We start from the raw sequence: 25,154 nt of genomic DNA, 5'->3' as shown, positions 1-25,154 counted from the left end.
TTACATGAATCAAAAAGTAAAAATCCATCCGGAAATATCTTAAATTGGTGACCTATTCACGTGATTAATGGATCTTCTACAAGTGAGAAAGTATCTATCAGAATCAATTACAATGGTCGAGCGTGTTTAATAATTTCTATCTATTGTAAACATTGGAATAACTCTTAATAAATTCATATACGAGTAACTTATTACCCAAGTTAGGAAGTTTTCTGGTCTGGCTATTGCCGGTAAATTGGCCCCTAGACCTAAATCTCCTTAGCGGGAACGATACGCTGGATTGACAACTTCATATTACGTGCATCGTATTTATGTCGATTATTCGCATTATTTATGTGTAGTTACCAAGATGTTTAGATATGATCGGCAAATTAATTTCTTTGATTAAAAATGTCGCATGAGTATCCATTTCCCATTAGTTTCGAGCATTTCTCGTTAACGTGGTCATTTTGGTCAAGAATCCGAGGGCCCTATTTTAAAAAATTCGATCAAAAAAGCTGGGTGAAACTAGGAATAGCACAAAATCCAAGGGCACGACAGCAAAAGAAGATTTTCTCGACCCATTTGAATTTGCCGAACCCTCCAAAGCCTCCGAGCGAACCCCTCTCTCTCTCTCTGTCTCTCCTATTCCAGCGCCCAACTGAAACTGCAGCAGTCGCGGCAGCACCCGGCGCTCGGTCGCTCTCTCGCCCGCCGCGGAAGGTCTCGAACCACCGGAGCAGCGGCGGCGCCGTCTTGGAGGATCTCCGTCTCCGTCCGAATTCCGAGGGTTTCCTCGGATTGGCGAGGGACCGTGTCCGTGTCCGGCGATGGCGTCCGTTTCGCCTCGGAACCGCGTCGACCAGGTAATTTGTTGCTGTTCCTTCTCGCGACGCGTGTGAATCGGACGAGGATGCAGGAGCATTCGGTTGGATTTGCAGAAGGGTTTCGGGCAGTTCGGTTTCTTTTTTTATAGAGAAATGGACAATGTGTAGTAGCTCTTGGTGTGGTCCACTGAGAAACGGCGTTTTTTTTTCTCTTGCTCTTTTTCCGCAGCTGCGTACAGCATTTGAATACCTGGGTTGGGTTGGGATTCGTTCCAAGCTCGTATGGCATTTGGCTGAATCGTTTTGCTTTCTTGGGTACTCCGTTTTGAGTAGAATTTTATTCAAGAAAGGAGTTTTTATCAGATTGAATCCAAATCTTGTTTATGATCACCATCCATGCGTGCTCTATCGCAGCATAAAAGAGTTGAATTGCAAACAAGGGAAAAAAAAAAGATTTGGTTTGGTGCATCGCACCATTTCTGCTCCGAGAGAATTAGTTATAGAAATTAAAAGGATCTAGAAAACATGTCGAATCAGCAAAAACCCCAATGTCAAAGAAGCATTGCAAATTATTATTTTTGTACTTTCTGACACTGGTTAAGACGGTACTGATGGTTCTTGGGAAGTATGCAATGAGACTTGAACTCACCCCATACAGGGAACAATGTTGCAAGTTATTGCAGACAAGCAATTCAATTTGTGGTGTTGAGAGCTTAAAATGACACGATTTGTGGTTGTTGTTGCTTCGACAGTTTTTTGCTTCGAAGAAAAGGAAATCCTCCTCGCCTCATCCGAAATCACGGAGGGCCGAAAGTAATGAGGTAACCCCTCTTGGAGGGTCGCCTAGTGCCAAAGGCACCTTAGACAATTACTTGAGGACCTCTCAGGAAGGTGGTTGTGCTGCCAAGCCCTTGCATACTGTTAGTGATTATTCATCAGTGGGTCACGATTCAGTTAAGCGGAATCTGTTACAGAAGGCAGAGAAAAACTTGAAGCCTGAAAATAAGCAAGTACAGTTGTCCGCTGAAGTGCCTAAGCCCGAGGAAGCTGCTCAGAAGGATGCATCTCACAGTTCATCTGACCTGGAGTGTGCTGCGGCTGATGCTCCTTCACAGGATTGCCTCTTGCCTGCAAATGGCACAGAAAACTCGGAACTTAAACAGTTTTCCAATGATTTATTGTCATTATACTGCAGGTACCGACATGTTTATGGATGGACCACTCTTTTTCTTGGCCCATCCTTAATACTCTAATGATTAGGAAATTTATCAAAGCTTCATCTTGTTCTGGGTTTTAGAAAAAAGGTGTCATTCTTGTTTGCCCCAAGTTTATATTTCCTTCCTATTGAAGTGTCCATTTGGACATTTAGATCTGTTGATTAGAAAGCAAAAGCACAATTTTCTTCTCTTCTGGTCCATCAGGACAGGTATTTTAATTTTTTTTTTCCCTTGTTACTCCTCTTGAAGTTTCTGTACCTATACGCAGTAAAATCCAATCAAGTTTACCGGCAGATGGAATTTCTAATGTTAAGAGACGCGATAACCCATCTTTACTTGATGAGGAATCACAGAGATCCAATAAGAGGTTTCAAATGACTGGTCAATCACAAGTAGCTGATGATTACAGTTTCCACAAAGGAAAGGCTACGTTAGAAAGGGTTCCATGTTCAGTTTCTGAAACCAGGAAACACGCATTCGATTCTTTTAAAGAGGTAAATATAAATTTAATTTGAAAGACATCTTTTCAATAATCATTGCTTGTTTACGTCTTCAATATGATAGGAACCTGTTGCGGACGCTCTCATTGAGCTTCAAGCAAGCTTGAAGAAATGCAAACAGCCACCTCCATCAACTGTACATATGATTGGGTGCTCCACGCCTGTCTCACTGGTTGTAAAATCCTCTGCCAATAAAACACCTAGTTCAACATGTGGAAGCTCTATGTTTTCCCCTGGCGAAGCATTTTGGAGTGAAGCAATTAAGCTTGCTGATGGTTTTTGTGCTCCTGCAAATCATTCTATTTCTGAAGCTTTTGAGGAAGATCACCTTGTAGGAAAAGTGTGTCAACCGGACAGATCAGATCATGAGGAGAACGGGGCAACACTACATGATAGGAACAACAGAGTCTATTGTAAGAAAACTATTACATCAGAATCAGTAGAGAAGCACACACAAGGCTCTCTGAAAGAAGTCTCTCCTTTGCCTGTCAAGCATTTTGACTTTTCTTGCGAGGACAAGAACTTGGATAAAGTCATTGGCAATAGTTCTGATCCACAGTATTTGAGAGCTGCAACCTGCAGAGATGACAATCAGCCTGATTGTGAATCTGTAGGCCCAAAAGGTCTTCGGAGTACAAGTACATTAGCTCGCTGTAGCAATGGACAGAAGACAGAAGAGCATGAGAATCAACCAATGGATCCATTGGATACATTAATAAAAAGAAAAGCGGATTTATTTAGTCAAAATGATGACAGCTCAAAATCTGATTCGCCAATGTATCCTGTGAAGAATTTGTCTGCCGATCATCAAAATGGCGAAGCTTGTACTCCAAGTAGTATGCAGAACAAAGATAATCTTGACATTAGCAATTGGCTTCCTCCTGCAATAAGCAGCTTATATAGGAAGAAAGGAATACTTAGGCTATACCAGTGGCAGGTATCTTCGCAACGCATGCAATCCTTACCTTGCTACGGAGTGGCGTTATGGATGAACTGAAGGATTTTTCCATTTAGATCTGGACTAGATTTTGCATATGTGGGGCATATTTGAGTGTCAACATCATCTTTAATCTACCGTCCTAATTGACTTTGACTTTCCTGATGTGATATGTGGTACGTAGATCAATTAGACATATGGACATTGTTTCAATGGGTTGCTGTGGTGGATGCTGTGTATATTATATTTAGGCTATTTTTGGGCTGGGAGGTTCTTCATTTTTTATGTTTAAATATGATCGACAGAGGGAGGTTGCATTTTCTTTCTTCTTAATTTTTTGCTTTAGAATATTTTATGGACTGTATAAGTTCGATGGCTCACAAAAGCGTGAGATATACAACTTGACAAACAGTTGCTTGGCCAAAATTTGGAAATAGTTGGAGCAAAAGGCTCCATTTCAATTCTGAGTGGTTTTCTTGTTGTGATGTTGGGATAAGTCTGAGTTATTTTGTCTCCTCAGTTGGGACAATAATGTTATCTAGCATTTTTAGGAAATATTCTTGTGCAGTAACTAACTAGCTAAGAAGCTGGATATCCTATTCTTGGAATTTTTCCATGGATTTAAAAACTGGCAACAAATTTGTAACTAAATTTTTTTTAGCGCATTTTCGATTTGTACTGGTTGCTAAAAAAAGATAAAAAAATAATCAGTTTACTTAGTGAAGTCGTGGGTCCTCGTATTAAACATAAAGAACCATTCATGGGATTAGTGGGTCAGGGACTGCATTGCTCAATTTGATACGGTAGTAATCTGCTATTGTGCTATCTTTCAGTTTATGGAAGAAAAATATGCTTTCACTTTCTTTTTCAGGTTGACTGCCTTCAGGTTGAAGGTGTGTTGCAGAGAAAGAATCTTGTATATTGTGCGTCTACGAGGTATCGACTCAGAATAAGCTGCTGTCTTGCTTGTTAATCTTGGAAGCTATCTTTTAAAATGATACACGCATATGATTGCGTCTCATTTAGATGTCCTTGTTGGTTCATCCGTTCATTGTATAGATCTGTTTGCTATCTATTACTGAACGCCTTATTTAGATAGCATTTCGTGTGTATACATCAGCATGTCACATAAGGATGCAATGTTGTCCTGTTACAATTTGTATGCACTATGGCATTTGATCGGCTGTTGTAACTGCCAATAGTTGATAGAGGTTAAAATTTTGACTTTGTGACTGGTGGACTATGGCTAATTGTGTCCATTGATAGGAAATGTGTGATGCGACCGTCATCTATATATTATTGTATGACACATGCACAAATGCAGTGAAGTTTGGTTTGCATGATCATGCGAGGGAGCAACATGCTAAATTCAAAAGCCCAACGTCCTTCAGTAGTCAATTCTGTTGTATTTCATGTTTTCTATATGTATTTGACTTCTCTCTCTTTCCAATCTAGTCTAATATTTTAAGGTACCTTTTCATTTTACTTTGTTGGATAGAAGACCTTCCTTTCCTCCCAACTATTATGAGATAAACAGCATAACTGATTAGGGACTTCTCTTATCTCTACTGTATTGATATAGACAAAAAGCCAGCTTACCATAGGACCTTTATCATTAAAAGAAGTTTGAGAGGTGCAACCTTGTTAGACTGGATATGCATTAACTTAAGCTTATGAACATGCTTTACATATTTTATCTTTTCTCTCTCCATGTTATTATGTTCTCTCTTCTGGAGAGGATTGGCTAAGCCGATAGTTTAATATCCATGACTCGATATGGTGCTAGACCTTTATTAAGTAAGGAAGGAAGGAACATCTACTCTTGTTAGGCGTTCAACCTATTTCTCATACCTCCATAACATTGCTGATCAATGTTTCCTTTTGGAACAGTGCTGGTAAAAGTTTTGTAGCTGAAATTTTGATGTTGCGAAGAGTCTTATCAACTGGAAAAATCGCACTACTGGTTCTTCCTTATGTTTCTATTTGTACAGAGAAGGTGCTTATTCTTGGTTCTTTCTTCTAATGTTCTTGTTTTCATTTTCCCTTCTTTTTATTTTTCTTATTGTCTATACTGAACTTTTGTTGATTTGCGTAGGCAGAACACCTTGAAGCCCTTTTGGAACCACTAGGTAAGCATGTGCGAAGTTACTATGGAAGCCAAGGTGGTGGAACACTTCCTAAGGACACTTCAGTGGCTGTCTGCACTATAGAAAAGGCAAACTCCTTGATAAATAGGCTGCTGGAGGAGGGTCGTCTATCAGAAATTGGAATTGTGGTGATAGATGAATTGCATATGGTGTGTGCCAGTTTGATTGTTAAGTTGGAATACCCGGATAAAATCTTCTGTAGTCTATATATTAGACATCTTTTGTTCATCTTTTGGAGGTCTTTTTTTCCTTCTGGATTCTTAAATTGATGCTGTAATACTGACAGGTTGGTGACCAAAGCAGGGGTTATCTTTTGGAACTTATGTTGACAAAGCTCCGTTACGCTGCTGGTGAAGGCAACTCTGACTCAAGCAGCGGAGAAAGCTCAAATACTAGCAGTAGTAGAGCTGACCCTGCTCGTGGACTGCAAATTGTGGGGATGAGTGCGACCATGCCAAATGTGGCAGCAGTTGCTGATTGGCTTCAGGTAAGCAGAACTGAGCATCCTCTGCCTTTCTGTCGTCCAATTGGCTGGCTTTGTTAGAATAAAGCTTGCTTCACTTATTAGGCCCTTGGTCTTTATTACCATGACTGATGGTGATGCTAAGAATTACTTAAAATCGGTTGTTAATTGTGGCTGTGCTGTTGGTTCAATTGCCTGAGACAGATCTAGTGGCAGAGAAAGCCTAGGACTGGTGAACATCAATCAAATTAGAATTCTTAGCTAGCATTTGAATGTTTTTACTCAATATACATTGTTTGTGAATCATAGGGGTCATATTCCTGTTATCAGCAGGAACTTATCGTTTCTGTAAGCAGTTAGGAGTTAGGTAGAGAGTTCTATGTTACTCTTCTAAGAGTATATGGCGTAATTTCCTCCCTATTTTGTTGTATCTACATGTATGGACACATCAACTTGTTTCTAAATGCAAGTGCATTTGTTTTGTTGGGTTTTGCTGCTGCAAAAGTTTAAGAATTTTAATTTTTGTTCTCTAGCAGTTTAGCCCAATAAGGAAGTTTCGTTTATGTTCATGTTGTTGATTGTCTTGGCTCTTGTTTTACAAATTTAAGTTCCAGAAATTTGCCTGCAGGCTGCATTATACCAGACGGACTTTCGACCAGTTCCATTGGAGGAATATATTAAGGTGGGGAACACCATTTATAATGAGAAGATGGACATAATCAGAACAGTTTCAAAAGCAGCCGAACTTGGTGGTAAAGATCCAGATCACATTGTAGAACTTTGCAATGAGGTTGGAAAATAATTGCTTTCCCCTTCTACTTAACATGTACATGCATAGGTGTGAACTTGATAAGATGGATTGTGAACATATTTCAGGTTGTTCAAGAAGGTCATTCAGTCTTAATATTTTGCTCAAGTCGCAACGGCTGTGAATCAACTGCAAGACATGTTGCCAAGTTTCTGCGGAAGTTCTCTGTCAATCTTCAGAATTCCGATGAGTTTACTGATATTGCTTCTGCTATCGATGCCTTGAGAAGGAGCCCTGCTGGATTGGACCCTATATTAGAAGAGACTCTTCCTTCTGGTGTTGCTTACCACCATGCTGGCCTTACTGTATGCTTTCATACTCCTTTTCCTCTATTGATGTGAAAATCGCAATGTTCTATAACCAAGAATTCCTAATGGCTATGCTATATAAAGGTTGAGGAAAGAGAGATAGTTGAGACCTGTTACCGGAGAGGCCTTCTACGTGTCTTGACTGCCACATCTACATTAGCTGCTGGGGTCAACCTTCCAGCCAGGAGGGTCATTTTCCGACAACCCAGAATTGGCCGTGATTTTATTGATGGGACTAGGTACAAGCAGATGGCCGGTCGAGCCGGTCGGACTGGTATAGATACCAAGGGTGAAAGTGTATGTTTGATGTTCCTTTTTAATCACATCTTTCTTATTTTGAAATGGATCATATACTGAATTTGTATTAATTTATACTTGACGTATTTTATTCATGGCTTTTGTGGTTTACATTTTGCACAATGACATACAATGGCCCATAATTTTTTCTGAAGAAGCCTTTTCCTTCTCTGAAATAAATAGTACCTTCTTTGTCCTAATTCAAGAGAATTCTAAATCTCTGATAGAAATATTTACACCTGTGCAGATACTTATTTGTAGATCGGAAGAGGTTAAAAGAATTGTCGCCCTTCTGAATGAAAGCTGTCCACCATTGAATTCTTGTCTATCTGAGGACAAAAATGGAATGACTCATGCGATCTTAGAAGTTGTTGCTGGTGGGATAGTTCAAACTGCTAATGATATCAATCGATATGTCAGGTGTACTCTTCTCAATTCTACAAATCCATTTCAAGATGTGGTTAAATCAGCACAGGATTCTCTCCGATGGTTGTGTCACAAAAAGTTTCTTGAATGGAATGAGGAAACCAAGTTATACAGTACAACTCCTCTCGGGCGTGCAGCTTTTGGAAGTTCTCTCTCACCAGATGACTCACTGGTAAAGCTTTTGCTTCTTGATCACATTAGCATGTTTTCAGTTGATGCACCAGTCAATGTACATGTAATTTCACAGAGATGTTTCTTGATAAGTTCTGTAGATTTAGATACTCATACTTTGGGTGAGGGAATGATGTATAGACTGCTAATACAATGTACTTCGATGGAATATATTGACTCTGCTTGTTTCGCAGATTGTACTGGAGGATCTTTCTAGAGCTAGAGAAGGATTTGTGCTTGCATCTGATCTGCATTTAGTTTATTTAGTTACCCCGACTAATGTTGATGTCGAGCCAGATTGGGAACTTTATTACCAAAGGTTCATGGAATTGTCTGCTCTGGATCAGGTAATTAGTATAATTTTAACTAGTTCTTGGCAGTTGACATTAATATTCAGTCTGTCCCATAGAGATCTCCTGGCTTGTGTTTGGAGGTTAGGCCTGAGGCTTTGAGCCTCTATTGGTGTTTGGGGCAAGATAGTGGCAAGCGTTTATAGTTTACCCAAGATCTTTATGATAGTTTTTTCAGCCCATGCATATTTAGTATGTTTGTTCTGGGAGATTTCGAATATTTTAGTCATTTTATGTGGATGTCTGACGCTTTTGTGGCAGAATAAATGGTGTATTATGACGCAAATACTGTTGAATATGATTGTGTTTTTGACCTTTGGTCCCTGTATTCTTGTATGTGAATCAATATCTGGAAGGCAAGGAAAATATGCTTTCAACAATTTGAGTAATTGATTATGATAAATCGGATTGCCTTTTTTAGTCTTATTTTGCTCCAGTTACCTCAATGTCCATTATAAGAAGTGTTACTTTTATAATGAAGCTTGATGGCTTTTTGATAGCTGGAATCGATATTCTGCAATTGCGTAGGCACATATGGCCGGATTTGGAGGGCCATAATTCCTTCCCTTCATCTGTATATTCCCATTATGCTTTCAGCAACATCTGTGAAAGTTGGAGTTTATACTCTTGTTCATATTTATTCCACAATCAAAGATCTGTGCATGCGTTTAACTTACCTTAAAATGTATGAGATGCAGTCAGTTGGGAATCGAGTTGGAGTGTCTGAACCCTTTTTGATGCGAATGGCACATGGTGCTCCTATGCGCACCATAGGCAGATTGAGGGAGCATACAAAAGGATCACATGGTAAATTGCAAAAGCTGTCTGGAATCTCAAACAACCATGTGCTTCCAGATGAGAAAGCATTTCGTGTGTGTAAACGATTTTATGTTGCTCTCATTTTGGCAAGATTAGTGCAGGTATAGTTCTCATGCTTTCCCCGTCTCAGTATCATGACATATTTTGACCTATGATTCATACTTTTCCTTGCAAGCACTGTGATGACTATCATTTGAGGACTTGTAAATAGATGAGGAGTGTTTGTCTTTAGAAGTTTTAAAAAGTGAATGCTAGTAATTGCGGCACATCTGAGGATACAACACAGCTAATGCAATGGTCCTGCCTTATTGTATAACCAATTTTAGTACTACACTCTTAAACCTTGAAACTTAATGTGCTCCAAGTACCAGCCGGCCATACTATAAGTTAATTCAATACAAAGTTATGTGTTCGGCTTTTGTCCCCATTTTACGAGTATGCAGTATCTATAACATGTTGACATACTTCGGTGCTTAGTCATGATTTAGATAATGATCTTGGAGATAAACACGACTGTGATTTGTCAGGTAAAGATGATTTATCTTCTTTATAGTTGCTTACTGTGCTCCTAGTACCAGGTGCTCCTGAAACATTATGAAGCTTTCAAGTATTACCTGTTTAACACGTGGTTGACAGTGTCTAAGCCAATAGCATATGTGCATTTTCCATCAATAGTCTGATTGCATTTTGTATGTAATACGCGATTCACTGTGTACACGTGTTTAGATGTTGAAGCTTTAATTGATGATTTAAGTTTTGTGGTAAAGGAAGCTCCTGTGGCTGAAGTCTGTGAAGCATATAAAGTGGCCAGAGGAATGGTTCAAGCTTTACAAGAAAATGCAGGTCGATTTGCTTCAATGGTTTCTGTATTCTGTGAGAGGCTTGGATGGCATGATCTAGAGGGCTTGGTTGGCAAGTTCCAAAATCGTGTGTCCTTTGGAGTGAGAGCAGAGATTGTAGAGCTTACGAACATCCCATATGTTAAGGCAAGTATGCGTTATGTTGGCAAGTACTTTTCTCCTGATGGTCAGCGGTGGAATGCTTCTGTGTCAGTTCAATTAGTTTTCCTGGTTTTGACAACTGTTTCCAATTTTAGGGATCTCGAGCCAGAGCACTGTATAAAGCTGGCCTGCGCACACCTTTAGCAATTGCAGAAGCTTCCACTTCTGAAATAGTAAAAGCTCTATTTGAATATTCTTCATGGGCTGCTGAAGGTAAGAATGTGGATAATTATGGACTTCTTTTAAATAGGTTAAACGATGAAGCTATGCTTCCACTAGAAAATTTGGGTTGATCATAGAATGAAAGGTGCATGACTGCACGCACACAGCATTTACCTCATCTGATGAAGTCTCCATTTGAATGTTAATTATGGGCTGCTGGATTTGATTTGGATGTTCATCGCTTTTGCATAATTAGGTTAAGAAAATGGATTGATGCATGCAACATGTGAGCTCATCATCAAATGAAAGATACAAAGCATGTTGATTGAACCTCAATCTCTACTTGTTACAGTGCCATTATGTAGTTGGCTTTGCTTTTAGCCTTGAAAATATGTTTTGATGCAATTGCTACAAAGTACGGGGTTTGCCTGCCATGGTTGTGCAGGAAGTTAGGATCACTGTGTTCTTTTCAAACTCTCAGTCTATGCTTGAGAGAGTTGAAAGAGAGAGGCGAGTTGAAGGAGGGGAAAGAAAAGGAGGAATGATTGTTTCATCCTTTTCTGGGACGGAGGGAAAATTTGAAGGGAAGGACTAAAGAGAAAAAGTTTCAAGTGGCCCTGTGAAGCTCTGTCCCATCTTTGGAACAAAAGTGGAGGGATTGAGGAACTCTATTTTAAACAATCCAATTGCACTTACCAAACTGTGTTAATAGATAAATTATCGTTGATATGTCATCGATTCTTTACTAATGGAAAAATAACATTAGACTATTATATATATTTAGAATTACGTGTTTAGTGTGCAACATTAGTTGCTACTTGCTCGTATACTTGTATAATTAATATTTTACTCTTTTGTCCTTGTACATCCTTCCTTGGATATCTATAAGTGAAAATGTGGCTTCAGCTCCCAATCTCTAAACCAGCACACAAAGAAATGGTGTAAAGAGATATTCCACAGCATGCACATGGAGCAAGCTTTCTTGTTGGAGTGGAAGTGGAGAAGACTCATGCTTTTCTATAAAATTAGTACAAGAGGAAAGCACTGGTTAGAATGAATCTTTAAGAATTGAAAGAACAACTTATTGCTGCCAAAAACTTGTCCATACTTCCTATGAACTTCTTGTATTGACTTCTATGAATAGTGCATCGCTGCGTTCTTCTGCTTTGGGCTTATGTACTTTTGTTATGTGACGAAACATACATCATGATTCATATAGTTGATTTCTTTTATTCTGTTTGATTCTTGTTTTCTTTTTGAAAGTCAAATGTTACTTCAGCTGTGGACAAAAATATCCTGCTTTTAGAAGTTGTATATACTTGGACTTCTCTTTCTGTTTGTTAGTACTAATTGTATCGATTATAAATGACTAGAAAGCTCAGCACAAAGGCGCTTACAAGTAGGAGTTGCCAAAAAAATAAAGAATGGGGCACGCAAGATTGTTCTAGATAAAGCCGAGGAAGCAAGAATTGCTGCCTTCTCTGCCTTCCAGTCTCTTGGGTTAGACATCACGCAATTTTCTCGACCTGTGCCAACTATGATGGGAAATCACATGGGACAAGGGCATGTGAGAACGTCCTCTGGTGTTGAAACCACTGATAATACGTCGGGTCTGAAATCCTTGGAGCATGTTCTGCCTGTGGCAATTGTCGGGGAGAGCAAGAAATCTAATAGAGTTGCAGAGACTCGAAGGGAGACGTTGGAGACAAAGTCATTTGATGAATCTAATGCTTCAGAAAGTGTGATGTTAACTAGTGAAATTGCAACTCATGCTGCTAATGTGCCTCCCTTCCCGGCTGAAGATCCTATAGCAGTTGGTGATGAGCCTAACGTTGCAACTATTTGTGGAAAAGATGCTGATACAACTACCACCATACTAGTAGAGAGTTATGGTCACAGAAACCGAAATTCTGTTGGAACTGATGCTCGTGTTGATCATGGTGTTCAGATATCGGTAAGCAGCGTGCAAAATAAAGATTGCACAGATAAAGGCCCTGTTACTGCAGTTAATACTCCTGGCGGAATCGATACTTTCTTGGATCTTTGGGATACTACCAACGAATTTTATTTTGACATCCACTACACTAAACGGAAAGAGGTGAATTCTGTGGCGCCGTTCGAGATATGTGGTTTAGCAGTGTGTTGGGAAAATTCACCAGTATACTATGTTAATCTTCCCAAGGATCTAATGAGGACCATTGAGAGAAAAAGCAGTTACCTATTAACATCATCTACTGCAAATGAAAGTTCACTTCAGCATGCTTGGTTGGAAGGCATCAAAATACGGTGGAATAGGATCCGTGGTATAATGGGAAAAAAATCTGTCCAAAAATTTTCGTGGAATTTGAAAGTTCAGATTCAGGTTCTCAGGAATTCTGCAGTTTCTGTACAGAGAATTGGTCATCCATATCTTGCAGGGAAAGATATGGGTCTTGAAATTTTAGATAACTCATACTTGGTGTTGCCACCTGTCAATGTGAACGATGGAATTGATATTTGTGTTGTAGCATGGATTTTGTGGCCTGATGAGGAGAGGAGCTCTTGTCCAAACCTGGAGAAGGTAATAAGAGGGATCCATTTTCATATTATTCAGCTTTGTCTCCTGTAGGATTTCTAATACCAGAGTTATAGCATAAAACTAGTGATTTTGTTCCTCTTGCCCCAGGAAAGCTCTTTTTGAGACGGCTCAAATATGTCATGAAGATTTCTTGTACGGATATGTATTTTAACAATTCACATCTGAAGTTGTTTTGATTGTAAAACAGGAAGTCAAGAAAAGGTTACCAAGTGAGGTGGCCGCAGCTGCTCATCGCTGTGGCAGGTGGAAGAATCAAATGAGAAAATCTGCACATGATGGTTGCTGTCGACGGGTGGCGCAGACGAGAGCATTACGTTCTGTTCTTTGGAAATTACTTATCGATGAAGAACTATTCGAACCACTTATGATGATTGAAGTTCCACTGGTAAGTTTTGCATTGCATCACGCATGAAATGTTCAAGATAAAATATAGATTCACAACTTTAGACCTGTAAATTTTTTTTGTCTGGATGGCTAAAGAAAAGGTGTAAGGATGATGCAGCCAGTTGCGCTGCTAAGTGCTTACATTCTGATAACGAGGACTTTGAGTCAAATTACATTCATCAAGGAGTGAGGTTGGGAAAGGGGAGGGCTACCTCTGGTTGGGTAGCCCAGCAAACTGATTAAAATAAAACCCAAGATTAAACATTTGATGATTGTTTTAGTGGGTCCCCACCTGCTTTTGACTTGGTTTGATTAAGTCATAATATTTAATGCCAGAGATGTTGCTTCTCCAATGTTTTCTATGTATTGCTCATAAATCCATTCTCAAAGTATGGTTCTTTAGAGCTTAAGCTTGTTGAGGGGTGTCTTTCTTGGGATGTAGAGTTATGTGTTGCAATGATTATCATCTCACTAGTCGTGACAATCTTCTTTGGATCTTTTGACATCCGTTTGATGCTTGTGTTTTCAGGTTAAGGTTCTTGCAGACATGGAGCTCTGGGGAATAGGTGTTGACCTGGAGGGGTGCCTCCAGGCACATAACATTTTGGGGCAAAAGTTGAGGCATCTTGAGAAGGAAGCTTATAGATTGGCTGGGATTACATTCTCACTCTATGCAGCTGCAGATATTGCAAATGTCCTTTATGGACATCTAAAATTGCCCATACCCGAAGTCCTTGGGAAAGGAAAACAACATCCAAGCACAGACAAGCACTGTTTGGATTTATTAAGGTATTACAGAGAAAAGAAAATTACATTTGATCTCTTTCATATTTATCTGATCTTGAACCTGTGTGGATATTATATTTTACTTTGTCTTATGCTTGTTTAGAAGTTGTTCATGTACTACTAGTGTCATTTGCTATAGTGAAGACATATTTTTGCCTCGTACTGGTGGTGTAGTACACCACTTATAGGATGTGGTTACTGGTCTCCGCTTGCATTGCCGATGACTTGCTCTTCCATTCTTTGACTTGCATTCCATATTTAGTTAATTTGATGCTTAGGTGCATTTTTTAAGTTTTCCTTCAGACTGTCTTAAAAGTATTTTAGTGTGGTGCGGAACAATTATATGATAGAATGAATATTGATTTACTCAGGAATGAACATCCTATTATTCCCATCATCAAAGAGCATAGAACGTTGGCAAAGCTCCGGAACTGTACGCTTGGATCAATTTGTTCCCTTTCCAGGCTTTCTACAAGTACTCAGAAGTACACACTCCACGGCCACTGGCTACAGACATCAACAGCAACTGGACGGCTATCAATGGAAGAGCCTAATCTTCAGGTCTGGGTTTTGTTTTGGCTTAATCTATATTTCGCTCCTGTCATGATAATCTTCTTTCTTGTTGGATGGAGACATTGATCAGAACTAAATTGTGCAGTGTGTTGAGCATGCGGTTGAATTCAAGATGAATACAGATAAGACTGCAGTTGAAAATGGTGCAGATCATCACAAAATCAATGCTCGAGATTTCATTGTTCCTACTCAGGTATTGCTTATCAAGCTAAGTTCATGTAAGGTGCTTTCATCATGGTTAGATAGATGTATCTTTCTCTATGCATCATGGCAGTACTTCCAAAATCTCCAAAGCAGATTCAGTCTCGAAAATTATTGCTTTCGAAATTACTACTTTTGTAAGTTGAAGAAAATATTTGAATGGATAAAGTAATTTCGATGTTGATAACCGTAGTAGTATAAATGTTGACTGTAGTTTGGCGTAATTTATATTTAAAAGTCATCAGATGATGCAAATTCCATGTATAATCTTTAACTTTGTTTGCCTTTTGTCACAACTAGCTGTATGCTAAAACAATTTGAAAAGGTTTCCCTGATTTGTGTATGAATTTTTCTCAATACAACTATGCATGGGAGTCTAATAAGTTTACTCGGTAGAGGTAATATGTTGATATTATTGCTACTGGTATAGCACATGCCAAACCCTGTGACTTTACAGTTTGAATATGACTGGAGCAGTGTGGTTATAGAACTAGAACATAGACCATTGTGCAGGCTGTAGAATCTCTTTGTAAAGTTGGAGGATTCAAATGGTGCAAGGAGGCGATGGGGGTGGGTTAGCTTTCACAACATTCAGCTGAGAAGAGATTTCCTTGTGGGTTGTTCACGAATCATGTTCTTTGGGTTGGTGGCAGTTTATTTCCTTGTTTGTGTGTACTACGTGCAGGTGTGTCTGCATGTGCATTCCTTTGTGTGCCAGGATTAGCCTGAGTGGGTTGAGCATCCTGACATTTTTCTGTGAATCTTTTTGGGGTTAACAATGGGTTTCGCAGCTGAGAAACAGCTTCCTCTTACGTATCTTACTTGGATTTCTTTTTTCAGGAGAACTGGTTGTTATTAACAGCAGATTATTCTCAGATCGAACTACGGTTGATGGCACATTTCTCTGGAGACGCTTTTCTGATTGAACTGCTGAGCAAGCCTAATGGGGATGTCTTTAAAATGATAGCAGCTCGATGGACGGGAAAGACAGAAGATGCTGTTAGCTCCCATGAACGTGATCAAACAAAACGTATGGTCTATGGCATTATTTATGGGATGGGTGCTAAGACCTTAGCTGAACAATTGGATTGTACCCCTGATGGAGCCACAGAAAAAATTCAAAGCTTTAAAACAAGCTTTCCTGGTGTTGCTTCTTGGCTTCGTGAGGCAGTCTCATCTTGCCGTCAGAAAGGGTAGCGATACCTTGCTTCTCTCCTGTCTGTTTCATGCAACCCTGTCTTCCTTTTTAACTTAGTAAAATCAAGATAGGCATTTAATTAACAACTGCAATGTTTTATGATTGGAATTTGGATCCAATGTCTACACTTTCTAACTGGTTTTACATTTAACTTAGAAGCTTCCATTTTTTCTTTGTTTATTATTTAGTTATTCTTTTTTTCTTTTTCTTTTTTGGGAGGGGGGTGGGGGGATGGTTGTGGAGATGAAAAAGAGAAAAGGCCAATAAGACTCTGCCAGACTTGAGCATGGTTTTGGCTCGACATGTTAACCATCATATTGGGTAAACAAATGTCACTTGGCAGTCTTCAACAATAAGCTTATTATACTCAGCACCCCATTTCAAAAAATGTTTATTCAATTGGTATTTGTAATTTCAGGAAAAGAAAAATGGTTCCTCCCCATTGACCAGTAGATGTAATGATACTTACCTTGATATTTTTAAAGTTCGAAACATTTGGTTGGTAAGGTGAACCATATACTTTCTGAGCTATGGTTTGGTTTAGGTATGTGGAGACTTTGAAGGGAAGAAAACGTTTCCTGTCGAAAATAAAATTTGGAAATAGCAACGAACAATCAAAAGCTCAGAGGCAAGCTGTAAATTCAATTTGTCAGGTATAGCATTCTACCACTCTCTTTACTTTAATTTCTTTCCATTGTAATGGTGGAAAGAAGCATTCATATAATGGTTTCTCACTGTCTTTTCATTCGATTTGTCAGGTAAAGTATCTGTTATTTTTCTTCCTCTGTCTATTGGCTCCTTTTCCCCCTCTAATATGAAACTGTTCTGGTTTTCTGACAATTTTATTCATTCTAGGGATCTGCAGCTGACATAATCAAGATAGCGATGATAAATATTCACTCAGTGATACTTGGAATTGAATTTGATTCTAGCTCTCTGCGCGAGACAAATTTTCACATGCTGAAGGGCCGGTGTCGAATTCTGTTGCAGGTATTGTTATCTGTTTATATGTTTATCTTTTTTCTTAAAAGCTGGAGTTGCATTTCATCTGTCTTTGGAGGATAATTGTGACTGACCTAAGATGAGTGAGTGACAATTCTGTGGTCATAACATCAATACTGGCTGTGAACTATCTAGCTTCACTTGCTTCATTAACTATGATCGACAAACTTGTAAGGAAAGTCAGTATTCATATGTAAGATGTCTTAAAAGGTTTTTAAAACAATGTTGTAATCACTTTTATTTTTTTTTCTTTCAGAGAAAGATGTTAAATGCAGTTTGTCTATTGGTAATTATGGAGTATGGACAATTCCGATGTTGGAAGCTGAGAAATTCTTGGAGCTTTGACTATCTATCTTTTCTAGAAAAGATGTTGAGCTTATTGAGCCGATACATATGAATTATCAAATTTTGATATTAAAGCATAGGAATATGAGCAATGAAACAAATTGCGAGTCCAATTAAATCTTATAAGTTTAGACTAGACTAAAGGTATTTGCGCTTTGTCAAGATCTTTCTTTTCTCCTCTTGCGATGCCACTATTGGATAACTTGAGTTTTGAGGAAACAACAGAAGGACACGCTACTGACTGTGAATTTTGATAGTTTGGACTCTTTTTCATTCCTTAAACGTTCTTACCCTGACTCGTTCTTGTTACTGACTAAAACAAATTGTTGAGTCTTCACTCTGTTTCTTCTCTAGGATATACTGTAAGGTCACGATATGTGGAGCTCTAGTTAATCACGAATGTTGCTTTTCAGGTCCATGACGAATTAGTGCTTGAAGTCGATCCTACTGTTCTAAAGGATGCTGCGCTACTCCTGCAAAGGAGCATGGAAAATGCTGTCTCACTTAGGGGTAATCTGTTTCTTTATGTTTGATAACTTATTAGTTTGAAGAACAAATCAGGATCCCGTACTCTCTGCTGTTTCTTATTTTCAAGTACATTTGCCAATGACATATACAGTTTTGCGTGTTTTGATTTAAAAATAATTTTATGTTTCGTTCTTCAGTTCCTTTGAATGTCAAATTGAAAGTTGGGAGAACTTGGGGTTCCTTGGAGCCTTTTTGCACAGAAAATCAAGAGCAAGTTGTAGCCGGTGGTTCTTAGGTAACAAAAGATCTTTATTGTATATCTACTCCAATAAATTGATCAATAAGGCGGAACTTTCCACTACCAGCTTCTATCTGTTCAACAAATGTCTGGACATTCTGACATTAGATGAGAACGAAGATGTGGGTCAATGTCTCTAGGTACAAGACCTGCTTATTTGGGAGCACAGTGAATGCTCCAGTGGAGAAAGTTGGCTCATAGACCAGGCATATCGTTCTTTCCATCATCAGAGAGGCCCATTAAGACAGTTCTCCTGGAGTTGGCAAGCAATTGCTGCTTCAAAGCAGGCAAGTTCAGGAGCTACCACTGGAGAATATGCTGTCCTCGTCTAATTTATGCATTGTGGGTACATCTAGAATGAAAATTGGTGGTTAATTCTGCATTGGGCTGCTTCTCCAAATTGTATGATTTTAAGTGTCCTGGCAAGTTGGGTACGGCTTGCAAGGATGCCAATTTGCAGAGTGACTAGAATTCCAGTGAGGTAATGACCAGTTCATGATAGCCTGCCTATATTTTTGAGCTTTTGCCCACATATATATATGATATTGCTATTAATATGATACACTCTCACTGTCCCTCGCGCGCGCAACCTAATTATTTATTCATTTAGTTTGTGGGAACGACCCCTCAACAAATGGCATTGATTAATCAAAGGAAGGAATGGAACTAGAAAGAAACACGTTTACACCAATGATTAGTTGGCATAGAGAAACCCCGCAACTAGAGAGCTACATGTCACTCTGAATTAATACGGATTTATCTTCTTTTGCCCGTGTCACTCAGGACCGTCAACTACAGAATTTTTTCCTAATGATATTTGCATTATTCTCATCATTAAGTGGGATAGAAGTGGAAACTGATTTCACTTGCATGTCCTTTTAGGCATCATTTGTCATAGTGGCGCTTTGTGGATGGTCCAGCAGAGGAGCTGGTGTTTGAAGAACTTTAGATTGAGCTCCGTCTCTGAATCTGATCATGCAGGTTTGCTTCCGTCAATCTTCTTTTGTTTGCCAGTATGGGAAGTGCAGTTTGATTTCCTGCTGTTTTCTGTAACCTTTGTTTGACGAGCCATTAGAATCCAGGAATGATTAGCAACCCCACCCGAACAAAAGGGATAAGGGGAAGGAAAGAAAAAATTAAATGAATGAAAGCAAAGAGAACATAATTTTGCCTCCAGTTACTCCTGTTTTATTTATGAAAGTTGGATCATGGGAGTACATTCTAATCACATGTGATGATTATGTGACTGGATCATAATATTGTGAGCGAGTGGAAATGTTTTTTTTTTAGTGAAAAAACATCTTTTGCGGATAGTAACGCTTCACTGGATTTGTGGCAAGAAAAGATGGGAATCAAAATGTGCGTATCTGAGGAAAAATTGGTTTGTCCAGTTGAGGACGAAACCAAATAAATTTATTTAAGGTGGTTTACAGGAAAGAACGACCTTTAAGATACTCCCGTGAGAAGACTCGACCTTATGGTGGGGATGTGGGTCAGAAGGGCCGCCAAAGACTTGAGAGGACGTGGATTGAGACCATAACATTTTTTAGCGCTTGGATGTCATGTAAAACTTGACATAAGATATGCCACAGTTATAAGAAAAAACCCACTTTGTGACCTCATTTGCTGGGATAATATTTGGTTGTTTTTGTTGTTGTAAAACTCAGCAGCTATGTGAGAACACCCACTTTTAAATTTTAATGGAGGTTTTTCCCTTTGCAGTGTGCTTCATTTGAGACGACTTCTGATGGTGCCTTTTAAAGGATTTATAACGGGCTTGCGTGGCTGTGATATATCAGAGAAGTGGACGTTGCTGTATCACTGGAGAAATGAAATGTATGCTCCCTCCCCAACCGGACATTGAAATGTTCAACTCAGACAGAGCTTATGAGGAATTGGAAGTACGAGGCAAATACTTGATTAGGTTTCTTCAGCTAATTCCAAATGCTATTTCTTCTAATTTTTCCGCTTTTCTCGGAATGTTCACCCTCATTATATTCCGTTCAGGATTGTTGGTAGTGCAGCAGTTGCAAAGTCTCTCTGTCGGATTCCGATGTTCTCGTCCCAAACCACTTGGCCATGACCACTGGGGTCTTCTGGTACAGGCATTTGTGCTTTGGCTTTGTTTCCGTTTCTCTTAACTTAAGGGGCTCATCTACATGTGCGTAAGGAAGTGTATGATGAACATGTGGCCCTTCAAGACGGGTGGCCACTGACCTGAGTTCCATGCTTGAGTTATGTGTAACTTGTAGCTAAGTTGTTCAAGATGTCACAGTGTCGTTCGACGAAATTTGTTAACCCTTGGCATTGCTCCTATTGCCCTTGAGAATCAACCGAAGTGATGACCTTTTCCGAATTGCAAGAATAATTGTTCTTGGAAATTGGAGCTTTGTATACATGTTTCCTCGTCTCATGTTGGTCCCAAATGGTATGAGAGTACTTTAAGTTGAGGTGGTTCAGGAAAATGTCTGGAAAAAATTTCGATTGTTCTCAGACTAATTTCTTGTGAGCAATAACGTACACGTTCAATTATTTTTTAGCACAAAGGTGAGGAGGTTTTCTTGACATCGACCAGAATTGTTAATAAATTGTTGTGTCAAATTGTTGATGAAATAAGGAATTTTCAACATCAAATGAAAATGCCACACCGATTCACAATCGAATTTACAAAGTTCTAGCATATTCAACAAAGAAAAGCAATTACAGCAGAGTACCTTGTGGCCTAGAGAACGAGGCAAAAAGCATCTTGGAAAGATGAGATGACCGCAAGTTGCTGCAAATATATATAATTTTTTCAAAAACAAACAAAAGACTATTTCCTTTCCAAAGTTATATTCTTGGTAATTTCTGAATCCGATTTGACAATAGCAAGTCATTTTAATTGAGATTTTTTATTTTTTTAATTGAGTTCAGTTCCATCCCGATTAATTTATTTGGAGAAGCCTCTTTCTTGAGCTTGGCCTTAGGGAGAGATTCATAAAAGGGGATAAGTCAAGCAAGGAGAATTTTGAGATTGCAGGATCATCACCAACTCAGCTTTAATATCCACTATTCTGATGCCAAGAGTGAGGAATGAGGATGATTAGAGATAAATTATCCTCATGAAGACCGGGCCAATCCGAGTTCCTAATTTCTTAAAATTGACAATAGGAAGGTGCTAATTAATGAGAAGCAATCATCACTTATCTCTAGTCACTAATTTTTCTATGAATTGAAACATCAAGACACATGGATGGGGCCTGGGGCATCTTGTTATTGGGGGTGATGAAGTGATAACCGAAAAGTGCGAATGTAAGCGATCCAAGTTCGAGTCGATAAGGCGCACTACTTGAATGTAGATTTCATCTCATAAAGTATTAGAGATACTCCATGTATAACTCAAATATAAAAGATAGCATGTGAATTGAGCTAAAGCTTAAACCGTTACAGAATAATACTGGATATATTTCATAAAACTAACCTAAGATGTCGTGACATACCACAAACTGCTTATACTTACTAGTCTGCATAACAAGAAGTACATTTATTGCTTATATGAGCTAAACTGGCTCCATACAAACTAATGACATGTGGACCCCCCAACAATTATACAGAGCAAGAGAGTGACCACATGTTCTCACTAACAGCGAAGCCCCTAGTTGTGAAACCACACAATGTGGTCCTCAGGAAGGAAATGGCAAACGGGCACAGTCCCTGGCTTAACCTTGAGCACTTGGAAGGCCAAGTGTTTCGGGTTCCACGCCGACGTGTCGGGGTGGCAAGCAGCGATGGCCTTTGCCTCCGTCCCATCCGCGCCTTTCATTGGGACCACGTAGAACCGGGTGCGTTGGGTCTTGTGGCAGTAGAAGACAGCATATGGATAGTTTTGCTTGTGGCACACCACTGATTCGTCTGCTGCTACTCTTCTCGCTCCTGCATTGATGGTGAATATCTCCAACTGGGTCCCTTTGTTCACCTCTGTAGAGATAGCCTTGACATTGTTTCCAAGCTTGGACTTGGTGTAATCAATCATGGACTCCAATGAGGTTGTACAGTATTTTTCCTCTCCCTTGATGCCTGCTTCTTCACACTCCTTGATAGTGTCCTTCATTATTTCGGCTTCCACTGATCCGGGTTTCAGGGAAAAGTGGTCCTGGATATCAGGTAGCTTGTCAGATGAAAATGGTAGGGTTTTTGCTTCTTCGCAGGGCAAGAAAGCGGCCGAGTCTGAAGTCTTGGTGAAGTGCAAAGTCATTGTTGTTCCGGGTTTTAGGTCTTTTTCCAGGAAGAAGAGGGCCACGTTCCGAGCATCACGAAGTTGGGTCTCGGATGCAGCGTAGTTGTAGATGAATGGGCTGAATCGGGGCTTGACCACGACGTAGACGGGCTTGCCCTTGTGGCCTGTGTGCACGACTCCTCCTCCTTTGCCAACTCCGACGCTGGACCCCTTTCCAGGGCTCCCTGTGTCGACCCCAACGCTGCCTTTCCCGACGCCAACTGTGGTTCCGCCAGGCTTTCCCTTGCCGGCATCAACGTTCACTCCACCTTTGCCTACGTCAACTGAGGTGGTCTTGTTTCCCATGAAGTCTAAAAAATTGGTAAGCGGACTTAAGTTCAACTAGTATCAGAGAAAAATAAAGGTAGATGTACTAAGATTGATCGACATGTGGCCAACTTGTTTGTAGACTCTCATTTAATACTTTCTTAGAGCCATTATTATCATTGTTCATAAAAAATTAAGAGAGGATGTGCACATCTTGGCAAAGGCCAACCAAGCCATGTAAATTTAATCTAGATTGCATTCATATAAATTAGAACAAGTAATTTATTATAAATTAAGACTTCTGCTCTAGACTAGCATGAAATGACCTTATATCTATCAAACAAAAACTCAGATCTTACCGGTTTCATTTGTCAGATTTTCTGGGAATCCATTGAGAAATAGAAGGTACGTGCTGACATGTGACTTACAAGCTATCTTACCTTAATGTTTCATGTTTTTAGTTTCGATTCGGTCAGCTTCTTGACCAAACTAGATGAAGCGCAAATTTTCTTGCCCTCGTTTTTAGCTGGTGGTGCGATATATAGTTTTTTTTTTTTTCAAGAGTTTGAGCACAAACCTGACTGTTGTTGTAACACGTCCTTGATGGATTTTGGCATTTGTGTGTAGGGTAACACTTCCAGAATAGTTCTGGAGTTGGAGCTCCATGGGAAGTCGGCAGAATCACCTGCACCAAATTCCACAACAACGAAAGTCTCTTTTAGCTTCTAAAAAATTGAAGGATTACCAACATAATGAACTCGCAATAAAAAAAAAGCAAAAATTTGTTGAAGTTCCAAGAGACAAGCCTCGTGTGTTAAACTAAAGGGTTAATACCACGAAAAATCTCAAACTGATACACCTGTAACAATTCTACCCCAAACTAATTTTTTAACCACAAAAAATCCTAAATTGATACGACTGTGACAAATTTACCCTCAATTTATTTCCGTTAAATTTTACTGTCAAATTGCTTTGTTAAATGACATGCGGCAGTTGGCTGATGTACCGATTTTATGTTTTACCCTTTGTTTGTCATAGGTGTACCAGTTTGTGATTTTTTATGATATTAATCTAATTTAACGGAAACTAATGGAGAGTAAATTTGTCACAAATGTACCGGGTTGGGATTTTTAGTAGTCAAAAAATTAGTTTGGGGTAAATTTGTCATAGGTGTACCAGTTTGTGGTTTTTTGTGGTCAAAAAATTAATTTAGAGTAAAATTGTCACGGGTGTATCAGTTTGAGGTTTTTTGTGGTATTAACCCTAAACTAAAAGTGACATCTCTTCAAAGAAAGTACGTACTGTGAGAGAAGCTAAGACATGCAGGAGTCTGAACTCCATTATTGAAGCTCAAAATCTACAGTAGGAGGATGATTCAGTCAGAGAGAGATAAAGATTTACATGGAAATAAGAGAGGAATGAAGTTCCAAATTTACAAGGCAGATAGAGAGGTGAAGAATTCAAACTAAAGCTTTACATAACATAACCCACCGACACAAGATGCCGCTGATGCAGGCTTAATCATTTCAACTTCCCCCGGCCTTCGTACAACCAATGCATTTACATCTTGTGAGACAGGTGGAGCATAGCTGGAGAGAGAGAAAACATTATTATTTGAGGTTGATAACAAGTAACAAAAAGAAGAACATTGGACAGATTATATGCAGAATCGCACGAAACATTTTGTTTTCTTATCTCGTCCTTAACCTAACTTTCTACTTCACCCCTTTATGTACTTAATGAAAAAAAAAAAGATAAGCCGATCAGCTGTGAAGATGGAGAAGTAAAGATGTATTCCATCGCAGCGACTTTCAATATTCACTCATGCCACACTAAAATGAAGGCACTTCAGGTCCTAAAATACTTATAAGACAACTTGAGACAAGGTTCATTTCAAGCCCTTATTTGAGAAAATGAAGGTACTTCAGGTCCTTATTTAGAATTTTCCCTCATTTTAATTGAGTTCAGTTCCATCTCGATTAATTTATTTGGAGAAGCCTCTTTCTTGAGCTAGGCCTTAGGGAGAGATTCATAAAAGGGGAGAAGTCAAGCAAGGAGAATTTTGAGATAGCGGGATCATCACCAACTCAGCTTTAATATCCACTATTCTGATGCCAAGAGTGAGGAACGAGAAGGATTAGAGATAAATTATTCTCATGAAGACTGGGCCATACGAGTTCCTAATTTCTTAAAAATTGACATTAGGAAGGTGCTAATGAGAAGCAATCATCACTTATCTCTAGTCACCAATTTTTCTGTGAATTGAAACATCAAGACACATGGATAGGCTGGGGCATCTTGTCATTTGGGTGATGAAGTGATAACTGAAAAATGCGAATGTAAGCGATCCAAGTTCGAGTCGATAAGGCGCACTACTTGAATGTAGA

General features: G+C 39.3%; 2 protein-coding genes across 6 annotated transcripts; one reads left to right on the top strand and one right to left on the bottom strand.

Moving 5' to 3' along the window:
• The first annotated feature begins 629 nt into the window (after positions 1-629).
• Positions 630-20,710, top strand: LOC115674265 (helicase and polymerase-containing protein TEBICHI). 4 transcript variants are annotated; one of them, XM_056310674.1, is made up of 30 exons: positions 630-845; positions 1,559-2,001; positions 2,292-2,517; positions 2,588-3,460; positions 4,332-4,396; positions 5,351-5,456; positions 5,556-5,756; positions 5,894-6,094; positions 6,699-6,860; positions 6,947-7,183; positions 7,271-7,483; positions 7,731-8,081; positions 8,275-8,427; positions 9,129-9,350; positions 10,017-10,235; positions 10,346-10,463; positions 11,786-12,972; positions 13,178-13,375; positions 13,904-14,163; positions 14,532-14,721; positions 14,819-14,926; positions 15,775-16,127; positions 16,677-16,785; positions 16,988-17,122; positions 17,893-17,989; positions 18,145-18,242; positions 18,366-18,726; positions 19,128-19,226; positions 19,968-20,169; positions 20,253-20,710. In XM_056310674.1, exons 1-26 carry the CDS (start codon positions 810-812, stop codon positions 18,240-18,242), a joined length of 6,561 nt encoding a protein of 2,186 aa, XP_056166649.1. In that variant the 5' UTR covers positions 630-809; the 3' UTR covers positions 18,366-18,726; positions 19,128-19,226; positions 19,968-20,169; positions 20,253-20,710. The 4 variants fall into 4 exon arrangements, with proteins under 4 accessions (XP_056166649.1, XP_056166648.1, XP_056166647.1 ...); XM_056310673.1 differs by having other exon boundaries at positions 18,313-18,726; XM_056310672.1 differs by having other exon boundaries at positions 18,145-18,726; positions 19,968-20,146.
• A 957-nt stretch (positions 20,711-21,667) lies between these two features.
• Positions 21,668-24,266, bottom strand: LOC115674268 (BURP domain protein RD22-like). Of its 2 annotated transcripts, XM_056310342.1 has the most exons (4): positions 24,245-24,266; positions 23,345-23,452; positions 22,753-22,811; positions 21,668-22,695 (listed from the first exon to the last, which is right to left on the bottom strand). In XM_056310342.1, the coding sequence occupies exons 1-4, from the start codon at positions 24,249-24,251 to the stop codon at positions 21,880-21,882; spliced, it is 990 nt and encodes a 329-aa protein (XP_056166317.1). In that variant the 5' UTR covers positions 24,252-24,266; the 3' UTR covers positions 21,668-21,879. The 2 variants fall into 2 exon arrangements, with proteins under 2 accessions (XP_056166317.1, XP_056166316.1); XM_056310341.1 differs by having other exon boundaries at positions 21,668-22,811.
• Positions 24,267-25,154: the final 888 nt, after the last annotated feature.

Source organism: Syzygium oleosum, unplaced genomic scaffold, assembly GCF_021117445.2.
Source record: "Syzygium oleosum isolate NSW1041296 unplaced genomic scaffold, Sole_v2.1 Sole_v2.04, whole genome shotgun sequence".
Classification (NCBI taxonomy): Eukaryota; Viridiplantae; Streptophyta; class Magnoliopsida; order Myrtales; family Myrtaceae; genus Syzygium; species Syzygium oleosum.
This window is presented reverse-complemented; position numbering and strand designations above follow the sequence as displayed.

Bases quoted from the DNA above. Each gene is read 5' to 3' on its own strand.
- LOC115674268 (XM_056310341.1), bottom strand. The intron at 22,812-23,344 runs GTTTGTGCTCAA...CCAATTTTTTAG, and splicing joins CGTGTTACAACAACAGTCAG to ACTTCATGGGAAACAAGACC.
- LOC115674265 (XM_056310674.1), top strand. From the start codon at position 810: ATGGCGTCCGTTTCGCCTCGGAACCGCGTCGACCAG. The intron at 12,973-13,177 runs GTAATAAGAGGG...ATTGTAAAACAG, and splicing joins CTTGTCCAAACCTGGAGAAG to GAAGTCAAGAAAAGGTTACC. The intron at 17,123-17,892 runs GTATTGTTATCT...GTTGCTTTTCAG, and splicing joins GGTGTCGAATTCTGTTGCAG to GTCCATGACGAATTAGTGCT.